This window comes from Hippocampus guttulatus, chromosome 1 (genome assembly GCF_054856545.1).
Source record: "Hippocampus guttulatus isolate MCC_2025c chromosome 1, RoL_Hgut_1.0, whole genome shotgun sequence".
Classification (NCBI taxonomy): Eukaryota; Metazoa; Chordata; class Actinopteri; order Syngnathiformes; family Syngnathidae; genus Hippocampus; species Hippocampus guttulatus.
The window spans coordinates 28,220,016-28,234,166 of NC_141261.1; the positions used below are offsets into that span (position 1 = coordinate 28,220,016).

The 14,151-nt window shown below is 44.0% G+C and overlaps 1 protein-coding gene across 3 annotated transcripts in view; it reads right to left on the minus strand.

Moving 5' to 3' along the window:
- The window catches only part of nkain4 (sodium/potassium transporting ATPase interacting 4), a 60,739-nt gene that overhangs the window by 16,063 nt on the left and 30,525 nt on the right, over positions 1 to 14,151 (minus strand). For 2 of the 3 annotated variants that reach the window (XM_086124485.1, XM_086124478.1), the window contains exon 4: positions 13,385 to 13,585. In XM_086124485.1, coding sequence (XP_085980611.1) covers positions 13,385 to 13,585 — 201 coding nt within the window. Of the gene's footprint in view, positions 1 to 10,156; positions 11,263 to 13,384; positions 13,586 to 14,151 lie in introns of those variants that run through there. The other variant, XM_086124470.1, reaches the window with a different exon arrangement.

The window sequence follows — 14,151 nt, forward strand, 5'->3', positions numbered from 1 at the left end:
CGCGCGCGCACACACACACACACACACACACACACACACACACACACACACACACACACACACACACACACACACACACACAAAATCATACAAATATGTCCACAAGGCACAAAACAATTTCAGCACCCAGAAAAGGCTCTGCACATTTTCAATGTTGACCAGATGTACATAAGTCTCGATAATAAACTATAAGTCTCGATAATAAACTATTGAAGCCATGAATTCTTACTTTGATGGGTATACTAAGATAATCCAACAAATCAATGCTTCTGTTCTATCCTGACTCTGGCTGAGTGCACAAGAAAAGATGTGTCTCCGTTACTACGAAAGAAAACCTGCTTTTGGCGCTATACTGTGAAACTATTTCGCACAATTTCTGTTTTCCAGATTCTATGGGCATGGCTAAAATGGGGACCAATTCACTTGGTCTGGAGTGAATAAGCCCCTCACCCTCATATAAAAGTTTGAGTGCTTTTGTTTGCATCTGTGGCCATCTGGCATGCGAGTTACAATTTCTTCAAGGTTGAATGGCGTGTGCATCCTCCTTAATAAATGGTTGACTTTTCTTGGAAGTGTCTGTTTTATGGACCCAGACACTAGCAACACCAACCAAGGAGGTGACACTGCGGACGAGCCCGCTGCCCGTCTGTCAGCCGAAAGGAGACCTATTCGGCTCGCGGAAAGCCCTTCGACGACCCCGTGGGATATATTTCAGCCATGGAAGGTTTGAAGCGGATCCAGTTTTGCGGCTCAAACATGTAGCGATTTTTTTCAATTTTGAAGGCTTGTGTTATTTTTTTTGTAATCATTTAAATTTGGCAGGGTTGTTAACAGGTCTCTGTGATGTGTCAAATTTACAAGACCAACTTGTTTCCACTTTACAGTGGTGCCTGACTGGTTTTGGTCGAACTGCAGACCGTATGAAGTGTGGATCCCACAAACGCAGACTCAGATAAATGGCGATGACAAAAAGGTTTATTAAGGAAAAGCGAGGACCGACAAAAGTATTCAACAAAAGGTGCTGGCAAAACAAGGAGCCAGAGAAACCGAACGACAACACAAAGCGCTCGCCAATTACAAGGACAGAATGATTTTCGAGAACATCATAAAACGAATCGAGGTTAGTACAATAAAACGAAACCAAGTACAATACCAAGACGAAACAAATACTCATAAACCCGAATGACTATGACGAGGAGGGCGACTAGAAGCATGAACGAGAGATAACAAAGCACTTGGGCAAAAGCGGTGATCAAGAGCAATAGTCCGACAAACAAGATGGGTAGTCGGTTTCTGAAGTAGGCCACCACTAGATTGCATGATCCAGCACAGGTGCACTGCTGAAAGGTGACGCCCCACACTCCAGCTGGTGCTCAAACACTCAAGGGACAAAACAAAGACAAATCAAAACATGACAGTGCCCCTTCTCCTTGTGGTTCGGCATATTTGTAGATGTTTTTTAGATGTTTTTTTTCCCCCAATATTTTTTTTTCTTCCCCAGTTTTTTTTTGGTTCAATGCATTACAATGGCTGTCAATTATACATGGATTTTTGCTATTTGCGGGCTGGCCAAATTCCGATTCCTCACAATTGGCGGTGGTCAAACTGTCAAGTCAAGTCAAGTCAAGTCAACTGTATTTATAGAGCACTTTCAAACAGCCATCGCTGCATACAAAGTGCTGTACATGGAGCAATTTAACATGCACAATAAACAGTAAGACAAATCGGTAATAAAGGCGGTAGAAAGCACCAAACAGTAAAACCAAGAACAAATCTAAGTCATGCTGAGTCGAATGCCAAAGAATTACAAGTGAGTTTTGAGGAGGGTTTTGAAGATGGGCAGCGAGGAGGCTTGCCGAATGTTCAGTGGGAGGTCATTCCAGAGAGAGGGACCAGCAACAGAAAAGGCACGATCCCCTCTGAGCCTCAGTTTAGTTCTTGGTACTTTTAATAATGTCTGGTCCGCAGACCTGAGGCGCCGGGCAGGTGTGTAGGGGCGGATGAGCTCAGAGAGGTAAGGTGGCGCGAGATTATTTTGAGATTTGAAAACAAATAAGAGATAAATAAACTGAACAGAGACTTTAAGAAATAAGTAAGATGAAAAGTAATAAAGTACGGTGAAACTCCTCTACAACAAAATCATGTTTGCAGCAAGAAATTTTTCACAACAGGGGGTTTTCACTGTAGCAAATTTGATCTCAATTTTCAATTTTTGAGGAAAATGCTTTACTTGTAATACGAGGAAACATTCGTTTATTTGAATGTCCGTCGAGCCATAAGCAATTTACTCTGAGCAGCTAATCGGACGCATTCCACTCTATCTTCTACGGATCTAGCTTCAGTATCTACATACATAGACAGTGAGGTCCCTCTTGGCCAATCGGAGGCCAGGATGATGCTCGGTAAGCCAATGGCAGAGCAGCTATGAGTATGTTGCGTTCAGGAAACTCGCAGCTGTGACCGAAATAAACATCGTCCACGATGTAAACCAGTGTGGTGGTTGCTGTTGCCGTTTCCGAATGAAGCAGTAGAGGTCACAGTTGGATTAGACTTCGTTGTAGTGAATGTCTTCGCGAAGCTGGAGCAGAGAAAATGATTTCGTATAAGGCAACAGGGTTTTTTTTTCGTCGTATGGGGGGCAGTAGAATGGGAATGGATGCATGAAGATTTTTTCACATTAGGGGGTATTTTCGGCAATGTAGGTTTGGTTCTAGAGGAGTTTCACTGTATATACAATTTAAGATTCGAAGATGAAATCAATTGATTTCATCTTCGAATCTTAAACATGCAGTGCATAATGATGGCGCCAAAAAAACAATGTTTTTTTTTGGGGCGACATGCACAAAGTATTAGCAAGGACGGAAATCTGTGTCAGTCTACAAGCAAACAGCCCACTATTGATTATGGCACCGTGAATGAAAATCAAGGTAAACTCGAGCAATGGCGGTTAAGAGATCAAAGCAAGAGCATGTGAGGGGGTTTTGCGAATGTCTTCTAGGTTCATTACAAAGGGCCCCCTCCCTGCCTAATAATGAGGCATAGGCCTCCCCCTCGAAAAAGAGATGTTTCTGTGTGTGCGCAGCTGAGAGTTTAATGATAAATCACCATGCGATAGTCTGCAGAGAACACATCCACCTGTTTTTTTCTGCTAGCCCCCTCCCTTGGCAAAACACGCACACACACACAAAGGCACGCACACACACAAACAAATGCACGTTGCTTCATTTGCATCTTTCACATCTAATAACTGCACGGTATGCCAATACCCCCCCCCCCCTCGACACACACACACTTTATAGACACAAGCAGCCGTACTGCATGAATGAAAGCGGCAAGCAAACAAAACAGGGCTTTGTGTTTAAATGCGGGCACCATTCAAAGAATTCAGATGAGGTCCGAGTGGGTGAAAGGCTAGATAGGAACAGTGGACCCTTCCGACCGGGGGACATGAAGAAAAGGTCGAGCAAAGAGTTTAGTTACCAAACTTCATAAGCTGTTTGTTTGTCGTACAAATGTTCCAGTGTTGTCGCTCAGAAGAAAGAACAAATGTTTGAGGAAAATATAATCTGCAGAAAATCCATTTCCCTGCTAAAAAGCTTAACAATGAAATATTTTAGCAAAAACAGCTTTTGAGGTCGAATGGCAGTGGTGATGTGCTTACGAGTAGTATGAGGACACAACTTTCAGAGAGTGGCCTGCTGTAGACGTATTTGTCAATTTTTTTCTTCTCCTGTCTTTTGGCTGACTGCTTACTACCAATGCTTAATCAGAAATCCTTCCTGGGCTCATGTGACAATGCGGTGGCAATTCGGGCTGCCACAAACGATTATTTTGCAAGTACTGTAGACTAATCGCCAACAATAGGCACCATTAGTCAACTAATAAAATCACATGTCAGTTGTGTTATATCGCACCAGGAAGCAGCTGCTCTTAGGGTTGCCACCTTTCAGATCTGGAAATAAGGGACACTCCTCATGGCAAAACCCCCAAAAAAAGGGTTGACTGCCCAAATACCAAAAAGAAAACAAAACATTTAATTCGCAATTAAAGGACGATTCCGTGTTTTCCGGGGCGATTGGCAAAGGTGCTCTTGTATAACCATCATTATCTTGAATTCCTTAAGGTGTAATTAAGATGATAGTACAGTCAACTTTATTTATGAGTTTTATTAGTTTATTAGATTGGCTGGCAACCGATTCAGGGTGTCCCCCGCCTACTGCCCGAAGACAGCTGGGATAGCCTCCAGCACCCCCCGCGACCCTAGTGAGGATCAAGCGGTTCGGAAAATGGATGGATGGATAGTTGTGAAGAACTAGGCTGTTTTACTGTTATGTCAGGGGTGTCAAACTCAAATACACAGTGGGCCAAAATTTAAAACTTGGACAAACTCGCGGGCCAACATTGATATTTATTGAAAAATTTCCTTCAGATATAACAATGAACCTGTGCATTTGGACACAAACAACTTTTGCTTAAAAACTGAATATGGAACAACCAAAGCTGAATACTTTATGATGTATAGCTTAATATTGCACACGTGCAAAATTGAATTTCAAATTTAAAAAACACATCAATGGCATTTATTCCTTAAATAAAATTTAAATGAAAATTGTATGCCTTTTATTTATTTGCAGCCTTCTGATTTAAGTATCAAAAGTAACCTTTTTCCACAGGCTAATAATAAATTAACTAACAATAATATCCTTCAATGAAAGTGCAACCATTCAAGCCCATGCCTTGGAGAAGAAGCAAAAAAGTGCTCAAAGAAAACATGAATTATTACTCAGTTTGCAACACACTGATCTACTCTGAAGTGCTCAAGCCAGATACCTGGCATCTCTTCTTGGATGCCAGTTCATTGATGTCTGGGGTCAGGCTCTGAGCTGAGGAAATCCTTAGGATTGAGCAAAGGTGTTCATCAGTCAGACGTCTCCTGTGAGCTGTTTTGATCATCTTCATCGAGGAGAATAGTTGCTCACATAGATAAGTGCTGCCGAACATGGAGAGCATCTGAGCAGCTTGGGTGCGGAGCTGAGGCATTGTGTCAGGGATGAAATGTGTAAACTGTGCAGCACCCACAGCGTCATACGTTGACTTCAGCGTGTCACTACACTGGAGTTCAATCAGCTCCATTTGGAGGTTGGTTGGTGCATTTTCCACATCAACTGCAAACGGATTGCTTAGTAGTTCAAACCTACATTTCTGGACATCAAAGTCGGCAAATCGCCGGGCAAACTCAGCACAGAGTGCGCGAGGTTTATCAGCAAACTGTGCACGTGGAAACACGGTGGTTGAGATGTGCATTGAAATTGTTTGGCAGCAGGGAAAATGGCCCAGGTTCCCTTGGAGCATCTGATTCTCCCACAAGCACAGTTTAGTTTTAAAGGCCCTCACTGCAGCGTACATGTCTGTGATGATACGTTCCCTCCCCTGAAGCTGCAGGTTTAGTGCATCGATATGGCTTGTGATGTCACACAGAAAGGCCAGTTCACACAAAAACTTTGGCTCACGGAGCTCCACAGTGTCTTTCCCTTTGCTGTCCAGGAACTGACATATTTCCTCACGCAGCTCAAAATATCGGTTCATTACTTTCCCTCTGCTTAACCATCTCACGTCTGTGTGATATGGCACATCCTCGTATTCTGAACCACATTCAGTCAGCCAGTCCTCCATTAAGCGCCTTCAGCTGGTCCAGAATGCCGCTGCTCGCCTCTTGACTGGTACTCGTAAGAGGGAGCACATAACTCCTACTCTGGCATCCCTTCACTGGGTCCCCATTCATTTTAGAGTTATTTTCAAGATCCTCTTATTTGTTTTCAAATCTCTGAATAATCTCGCGCCACCTTACCTCTCTGAGCTCATTCGCCCCTACACACCTGCCCGGCGCCTCAGGTCTGTGGACCAGACTTTATTAGAAGTACCAAGAACTAAACTGAGGCTCAGAGGGGATCGAGCCTTTTCTGTTGCTGGTCCCTCTCTCTGGAATGACCTCCCACTGAACATTCGGCAAGCCTCCTCGCTGCCCATCTTCAAAACCCTCCTCAAAACTCACTTGTATTCTTTGGCATTCGACTCAGCATGACTTAGATTTGTTCTTGGTTTTACTGTTTGGTGCTTTCTACCGCCTTTATTACCGATTTGTCTTACTGTTTATTGTGCATGTTAAATTGCTCCATGTACAGCACTTTGTATGCAGCGATGGCTGTTTGAAAGTGCTCTATAAATACTGTTGACTTGACTTGTTGACTTGACATTCCTCGAGAAAAGACTTGAACTGGCGGTGATTCAGACCTTTTGCTCTTATAAAGTTCACTACTCGTGTTACCGAGGTCATAACATGTTCCATCTTTAGGGCTTTGCCACACAGTGATTCTTGATGTATGATGCAGTGGTCAACAGTTAGCTCACCTGCACAGTTCTCCAACCGCATCCTCTCCTGAACCCTGCTCACCAGTCCACTCTTTTGACCGCACATTGCTGGCGCGCCATCTGTCGTTAGTCCCACAAGTTTATCCCAAGGCAGCTTCATTTCAGTGACACAGGTGGAAACCTCTTCAAATATGTCATTTCCTGTGGTGGTGCCATGCATTGATTTTAATCCCAAAAGTTCCTCCGTAACACACATATTTGAGTCCACTCCAGACTGACAGCTGGGCAGTATCACATGTGTCGCTGCTCTCATCCACAGCAAGGGGGAATGCAACAAAATCTTTTTCCTTCTCCATCCTCAAATAGGTTGGTGGCAAGTTCACATGAGCGAGCAGCGATTGTGTTCCTGCTCAGGCTCACATTTGAAAATGCTTTCTTTTTCTCTGGGCACACGAGATCACAAACTCTCATCATGCACTTTTTCACGAACTCTCCCTCATTGAAGGACCGCGCTGATTTCGCAATTTCTGCCGCCACAATAAAACTAGCCGCTACAGCAGCCTCACTTTGCGATGTGGCTTTTTTAAACATAGCCTGTTGTGTCGCCAAACCTCTTTTCATCTCCTCCGCTTTCTGGCGCCGCTGAGTCGTGTCAAGTCCTTGTACTTGTCGTGGTGTTTTGTTTCATAGTGTCGTCGTATATTGTACTCCTTGTTTATAGCCACGTTGGCTCCACATACAAGACACACAGGTTTGTCTTTTAGATTTATAAAAAGATATTCTGTCTCCCACCTGTCCAGAAAGGTCCTGTTTCCTTTTTTTTCGCCATTTTTGGGAGAGGTAGCGCGGTGCCAGTAGTTGCGTGAGGTAGCGAGGTATACTATCAACAACGGAGAGAGTGTTCATTGGTCCAGAGGGAGGCGCCAAAACACCAGCTGAGCATTCTGGGATTTGTAGTATGCGCTGTATAATACCGGCGGGCCAGCTCTAATAGTCATTTAGTATTGCCTTGCGGGCCAAATGTAATTACACCGCGGGCCAAACATGGCTCGTGGGCCAGAGTTTGACACCTATGTGTTATGTGTTTCAGTTGAGGGTTTTTGGCAAATATGTCATGCTCTGTTAATCTGAGTGCTGCTATGTCCAACTTCACAAACACAAAACTCTAACTGGGACTGGAATGAGACGGTGAAGGAGCATTTCAGCTGTGGCATACAAAAACAATGTTTGGTAGGTGATAAATGGGAGTATACCGAATATTGCCTCTGTAATCCACAGAAGAGGAGACCGCACCAGACCGCCCATTTCCCTCAAAAAAAAAAACTTAACTGACATCAATCTGACTGACATCGTTTCACATCAACAGTGCTAAAAGTGCTAAAAATGACGGCCACAAATATTGGGACATTGAGACAATTCTCCTCTTTTTTTCTCTAAACACCACCGCAATGAATTGGAACAAGGTGTGCTTAATGCAGACTGTCACCTTAACTTGAGGGTATTTTACATCTAAATCAGGTGAATGGTGTAAGAATCAGAACAGTTTGTATGTGTGCCTCCGAAGTTTTAAGGGATCAAGAATAAGCGGACGCCTGGCTGCACAGCTGTTCCATGGTCAGATGGGCATGTATGGAACTGCTTTCCTTGTATTTAATATTGATGTGATGGCAAGATGAATTCTGAAGTACTTTGGGCAATATAAACTGCGCATATTATTTAAGCCAAATGCTTCATAGGTCATTGGACGATGCTTCACAGTGCAAATGAACAACAACCCCAAGCCTATAGCATTTTTGAAGGCAAAGAAGTGGAATGTTATGTACTGGCCAAGTCGATCACATGGCCTGAATCCGACTCAACAGACATTTTACTTGCTGCTGACAAAACTGAATGGAAAATGTCCCAAGCAACTACAAGCAGGTGCAGTAGAAGCCTATCAGAGCATTGCCAGGGATGAAATCCAGTGTCTGGTGATGTTCATGATGCATCCCAGACTTCGGGGTGTAATCGACTCCAAAGGGTATGCTGCCAAGGATTAAACAGTCAAAGATTGATTCATGATTGTTGATTGCTCCCATTACTTTGGGTTACCGGTACTTACAAAGTGGGAGCCACATACAAATACTGTTATAATTCTTACACCGTTCACCTGATTTGATTGCAAATACCCTCAAATTAAAACAGTGAGAGCACATGTAGTTCATTTAATGTCAAATACATTGTGGTGTTCCACAGAGCTGGAATGCTGAAAATTGTGTCAATGTCCAAATATTTATGGACCTGACTGTACTAGCGAGCAGAGATCTTGAGAGCCCTCAGATTGGCCCAACTTTAGGAGGCTGGTGAGTGGTGTGAAAGTGCCTCTTTGACAAACGGGTAGGTCAAACTGTTTGACATCCGGGTGGGAAAACTAAGAGAGGACGACATGCTGTAATAATGTACTTTGTTGGGTGGGGCGAGGAGTAAAAGAGGAAATAAGTAATAGGATAAGTGAGTGAAACCGACATGACAAATGTGCATGATCAGCTATCGCTGGCAAAATCCTGTGATGGCTGTTATTGAATCATTTGTGAATTTACTGTGATGCATTCATTGAATGTGATGTGTGTTTGTGTGCATCATTTAAAGAGAACTGTCACTCGAAAACGGAAGTGACATCAGCAGATAAAAGCTACAATTGACGTCCCCCATTTTTTTTCCCGACTCTGTTCCGTCATGAACATTCCTCTCTTGCCTTCCCATGAAATGTCTTTTAGTCGACATGTTTTATTTAACAATGAACATGACGCAAAGGAACAAAAAAGGGACCAGGGTGACTGCAGAATAAAAAGATGCCACTGATGACACCAAGAAGAAAACGAGTCACAGGGATGACAGCGGAATTCAAAAAGGCACTCAATAAAAGTATACACGTTGGAGGACATTTGGATGCTGAAGAATAGTGGAGGAAAATACTCCCATCCAGCCATCCCATTTTCTATAGTACTTGTTCTCATGAGGGCGGTGGGGGAGCTGGAGCCGATATCAGGTGACTTTGTGGACTGAAGGGATCAAACCCGTGATCCTAAAACTGAGAGATGACCACTCTTCCACCTGTGCCAAGTGAAACCGGCCTCTCTTCAGGATCGTCTGCCATCATCTACATCTTGGCGAACGCAATGAATCTCAGAAGACGGTGATTACGACCAGCAGATTAATATTTCATGGAAATGACACAAACGACCATCCTTTGAGCCCCAACTAAATATTTCATAGAAACCTTCAAAAGGCCCTCTGCCAAGACAAAAGTCATTGCCCCCCCCCCACCCTTTTCTCTTTCATTCCTCGCTTGAGCTCTGCTTGGCTGGCTGCTCCGCATTTCAACCCCAAAGGAGAAAGGAGAAATGTTTAAAGAGGCATTATGCAGATACTGTAATTTACCTTCACATACCAGCTTGAAAATCATTTCGGCACACGCTTGTTGTCGTGCTGAGCCTGCACCACCCACACCTGTGATATACAATCGTTTTGGGAGATGTGTGCAGTGCTCCCAACGAAGAACAGGCCATCACAAGTTGTCCGCTTTAACATTTTAATACATTCAACCTTGCACAGGAGACACTGTGTCCAGCATGCGTTCATAATCTGCAATGTCATTGGGGAAAAATGGGAAATGAATTCTTTCCAAAGTATCTTAAGAGACCAAAAACCGTGATGCAGTTTTTGCATACTTCACAGCCCTTTCAAACTATTGTAAGTGTTTTCGAAGGCAGTGACTGTTGCATTCGTGTCAGGGTTCATTCAATGTCGCAAATGTTTACAAAATATTCGCCAACAGTTTTAGTGAATTTGCTTGCCGCAAGCGACACGAAAAGTACTGGTGAACATCTGCTGCACGTCTGACAACCGTTGAGCAGACAATTGCGACCGTTCATGAACCCTGATGCAAACAAGACTTTTTTCTACCTTCACCAATAATTGGAAATGTTCACCCTTTAGTGAGATCGTGGTTTACAAGATATCCGCGTGCCTTAAAAATTCTCCAGTTGCACTCTTGTTGGTCCAGAGAACATCAATGAATATTTCGGTTTTCGAGGCCAGCCGAACTGACAGAGAACAAAGTCAAATCAATGAGACTGAGAACAGTCCAGTCACAGGAATGCTCCTGACTTTCATCATTCCTGCCAGGACATCAGATCTCTTTTAATCCACAAGGTTTAGATTATACCTGTATATTTAATTCTTAGCTCGGGCCTATGAGTAGGTAAAGGCGGCACATACGTATCACTTTTCAGGAGAACCCTAAAACGGCATGTTGGTTCAGCAAGCAATTTTCAACAAACATAAAAAGTGATACCTACACCTGCCGACTGACCAATCGTATAGATTTGTGAAAAAATATTGTCATGCTTTGTCTGTTTGTGTTTCAGTTTCTAGGTGGTTCGGAGGGCGTTCCCTCCAGAATGCACCTGTCACACGTTACAATCATCTGTCTTTATAAACTCTGCCTCGCCAAAAACAATGCAGTTGGATACTTTGCCTTGCTCACGACTCATGTTCCAAATGTTCAATTATCTAGATGTTCTTGACCTAGACCTTGTTCCACAGCGCTCTACTTTTGTATTCTCAGTGTAGTTATTGTTTTCGTCACTTTGTTTTCAGGGGCGGTTCTGGATCAATTTCACTGAGGGGGCTGGGCTGGGGCCAGGGGTTTTGATGGGGGGGCACATTCAACCCAGGGCTAAAAAGACAGATTCGAAATCTTATTTGACTTTTTATTTCTTCAGACTTTGAAATTGTAGTCATAACATTACAGTGATGAGAAAAAAACAGTATTAGGAGGGCTAAAATGACTGCAAGCGTAACAATACGTCTGTTGAGAATATTCAAGCCAGGGGATGATATGGTACCAGCCTGCCGGGGACAAAAATTGCAAATACACTGAAGCTAGATGTTTTACATGCATATAATTATCCAAATTTTAAAAGGCAATGTCTTATATATTGATCCTGTTAAATAAAAATTAAAATAAAAAGGGAGACTAAAAAAGTTACACACACACACACACACACACACGCGCGCACACACACACACACACGCACACTCACATGCACACACACGCACACACACGCACACACACACACACGCGCGCGCACACGCACACACACACGCAAATAGCACTCGTGTCGTGGTAATTTCCTTCTCTGCGGACTGCTTCTCATTTTCCCGCTCATTTTTAAATGGCGCAGCGCACTAAAGGGTCCGACTAGAATGTTAAATCACGCACTTTGGTTCCACCTTTCGCGTCGGCGACTCGGCAGGACTGCGTAATCTGCGCTCGGAGGGGGGGCCACAGGGGGGGCCAGAATCTGTGCTACAGGGGCACTGGCCCCCGTTGCCCCCCCCCCCCAGAACCGCCACTGTTTGTTTTTATTTCTCGTACCGTATTTTCACGACCATTCGGTGCACCGTATTGTTGGGCCAGTCTCATTAATGGGTGCTATTTCTGTATTTGACACATAGACAAAACGCACTGTATTATTGGGCGCAGTTTTACAGTGGTAAAACATACCACTGACATGACATGCATGCGCGCACGCTAAAAACACGTTAGCTTGAAGCATACGGTAGCATGCCAAGACATACAGATACAAGCTAAAAACACGTTTTTAAAAAGGCAACGGAAGCAAAACTGAGTTCCGTTGTATTTTATTTAGCCATCGTACAATGTACTCACGTTTTTCGATCAATCATCACCCAGAAATCCATCAAAGTCCTCATCCTCTGTATCAGAATTGAACGATTGTGCAAGTACCGGTAATCCATCAAAAACGCCGTGTTCCCTCTCGTTGTCAGAGTCACTCTCATTGCCATGTGGCTCCACAGAAATGATGCCGGCTTTGCCAAAAACTCGAACAACAGTGCAAGCAGACACGTTCGTCCAAGCAGCCACAATCCATTCGCAAATTGTGGCGTAACTCGCCCGGCGCTGCCTCTCACTCTTTGTAAAGTTGTGTTTGCCATCGATCATCCATTGTTCCTATGCCGCTCGCAACTTTACTTTGAACGCCCGGTCGCAACTTTGCATTGAACGCCCGATTGATGCCGATGTCCAGCGGTTGGAGTTCTTTAGTCAAGCCTACGGGAATAACGGCAAGCTCAGATTTCATTTGCTTGACTTGGTTTTTCACCGCTGCTGTGAGATGGGCACGCATGCCAAAAGCATAACCGATGGCTTGAAGTTTGAACTGAGCTTCGAAGGCGTGTCTCTTTGTAGAATTTATTTTCGGGGGTTCTTAGAAACCAAAACCGAAGTTGTTTTGCAACAATGCACATAGCCACACTCTATACAGGTGTTGGTACCTGCTAGGGGCGTCCCTTTAGCGTCCACTTACACGCCTACCCTTCACTCATTGGCGGACTTCTTCGCCGCATGCCTGTCCTCACTCACGTCTGCCTTTTCTCTCTCTCTCTCTCTCTCTCTCCATATATGTATATATACACGCCCACCCTTCACTGATTGGCCGACTTCTTTGCCGCATGCCTGTCCACAGTCACTTCCGCCTTTTCTCTATATAAACAGCGTGTCGGCTGTCAGTCAGGTTTTGGAACTCAGCGCATACATAAGACGCTCCGCATCATAAGGCGTCCTGTCCATTTTGGAGAAAATTGAAGACTTTTAATGGCGCCTTATTGTCGTGAAAATACGGTAATTGGATTTCCTTGTGCCGCGTTTTTTTAATTTATTTTTTGTTATTTATTCCTCCTTCCCTTTTGCAAGTGATTTGTTCTTTGTCTCAAGTTGTCCTGGCACTTTTGTAACCAGCGACCTTCGTTGTACTTTGTCGGTACTGCGTTGTCTGTAATATAACTCTTTGTTAATCTTTACACGTGTCTACGTTTGTGGGATCCACTTCATTCCGGGGCGATCCGGAACTTCACAAATATTACATTCAGCAAATTGTCTCATAGGAGGTGTTTGGCCCAAAGGCAGGCATGTAACATATGACTGTGGAAAGCGCGGACTGATACTCACAGCAGTCAGGATCTGTGTTCCACTGTGCATGACCTCGATGTACTGGTAGTCCATGAGGCAGCCCGTGACAGTGATGTACGAGTGGCTTTCAGTGGTGTGGACCCCTTCAGCTTGTGGCATTTCTCTCCTCACACAGCCTGGCCCGTGTTCGCTCCACCACGAGTGATGGGCTGAGATGTTAAATGTCAGAAGTTCACTGTCCTGGAAAAGACAAAGAAAACAAACATTCACATCTTCTTGATTCACTGCCGTGATGAGGGGATTTGCACCATGGCGTTCAAGCCGTCACGATTCATCGGCTTTTCCTATACACAATGGTATTTGGTCGTAAATATTGAACCAGTTTAATATCGAAGCTTGTCGACACGACCTGTTTCGGACCTTATTATCACAGCATCCCAGAACCTTTCTCTGACCCTTGTTGTCACATAGGACAAATTTGCAGATGAACTTAGACCGGGGTCCCACTGCAAAAGTCTTGCACATTCTGCTCATTAAACTCAACATGCTTATTTTGGCTCTCGATTGCTCCTTCACACAGCCGCGTGCACCGCTATGCATACACACTTGCGTGTTTTTCTCTCTCACTCACTCTCTCTGTCTCTCTCTCTCTCAGCTTAAACCTCAGCATGTGCATGCCACTGCACATAGGTGATGAATTTTCAGTTTGAGGGCAGACTTGAACACTTTTTTAAATTGGTCTACTGTGACATATTCAGTATTTTCATTGGCATCAAATTAAAAGCCGCAGGGTTCAACGTTTGGGG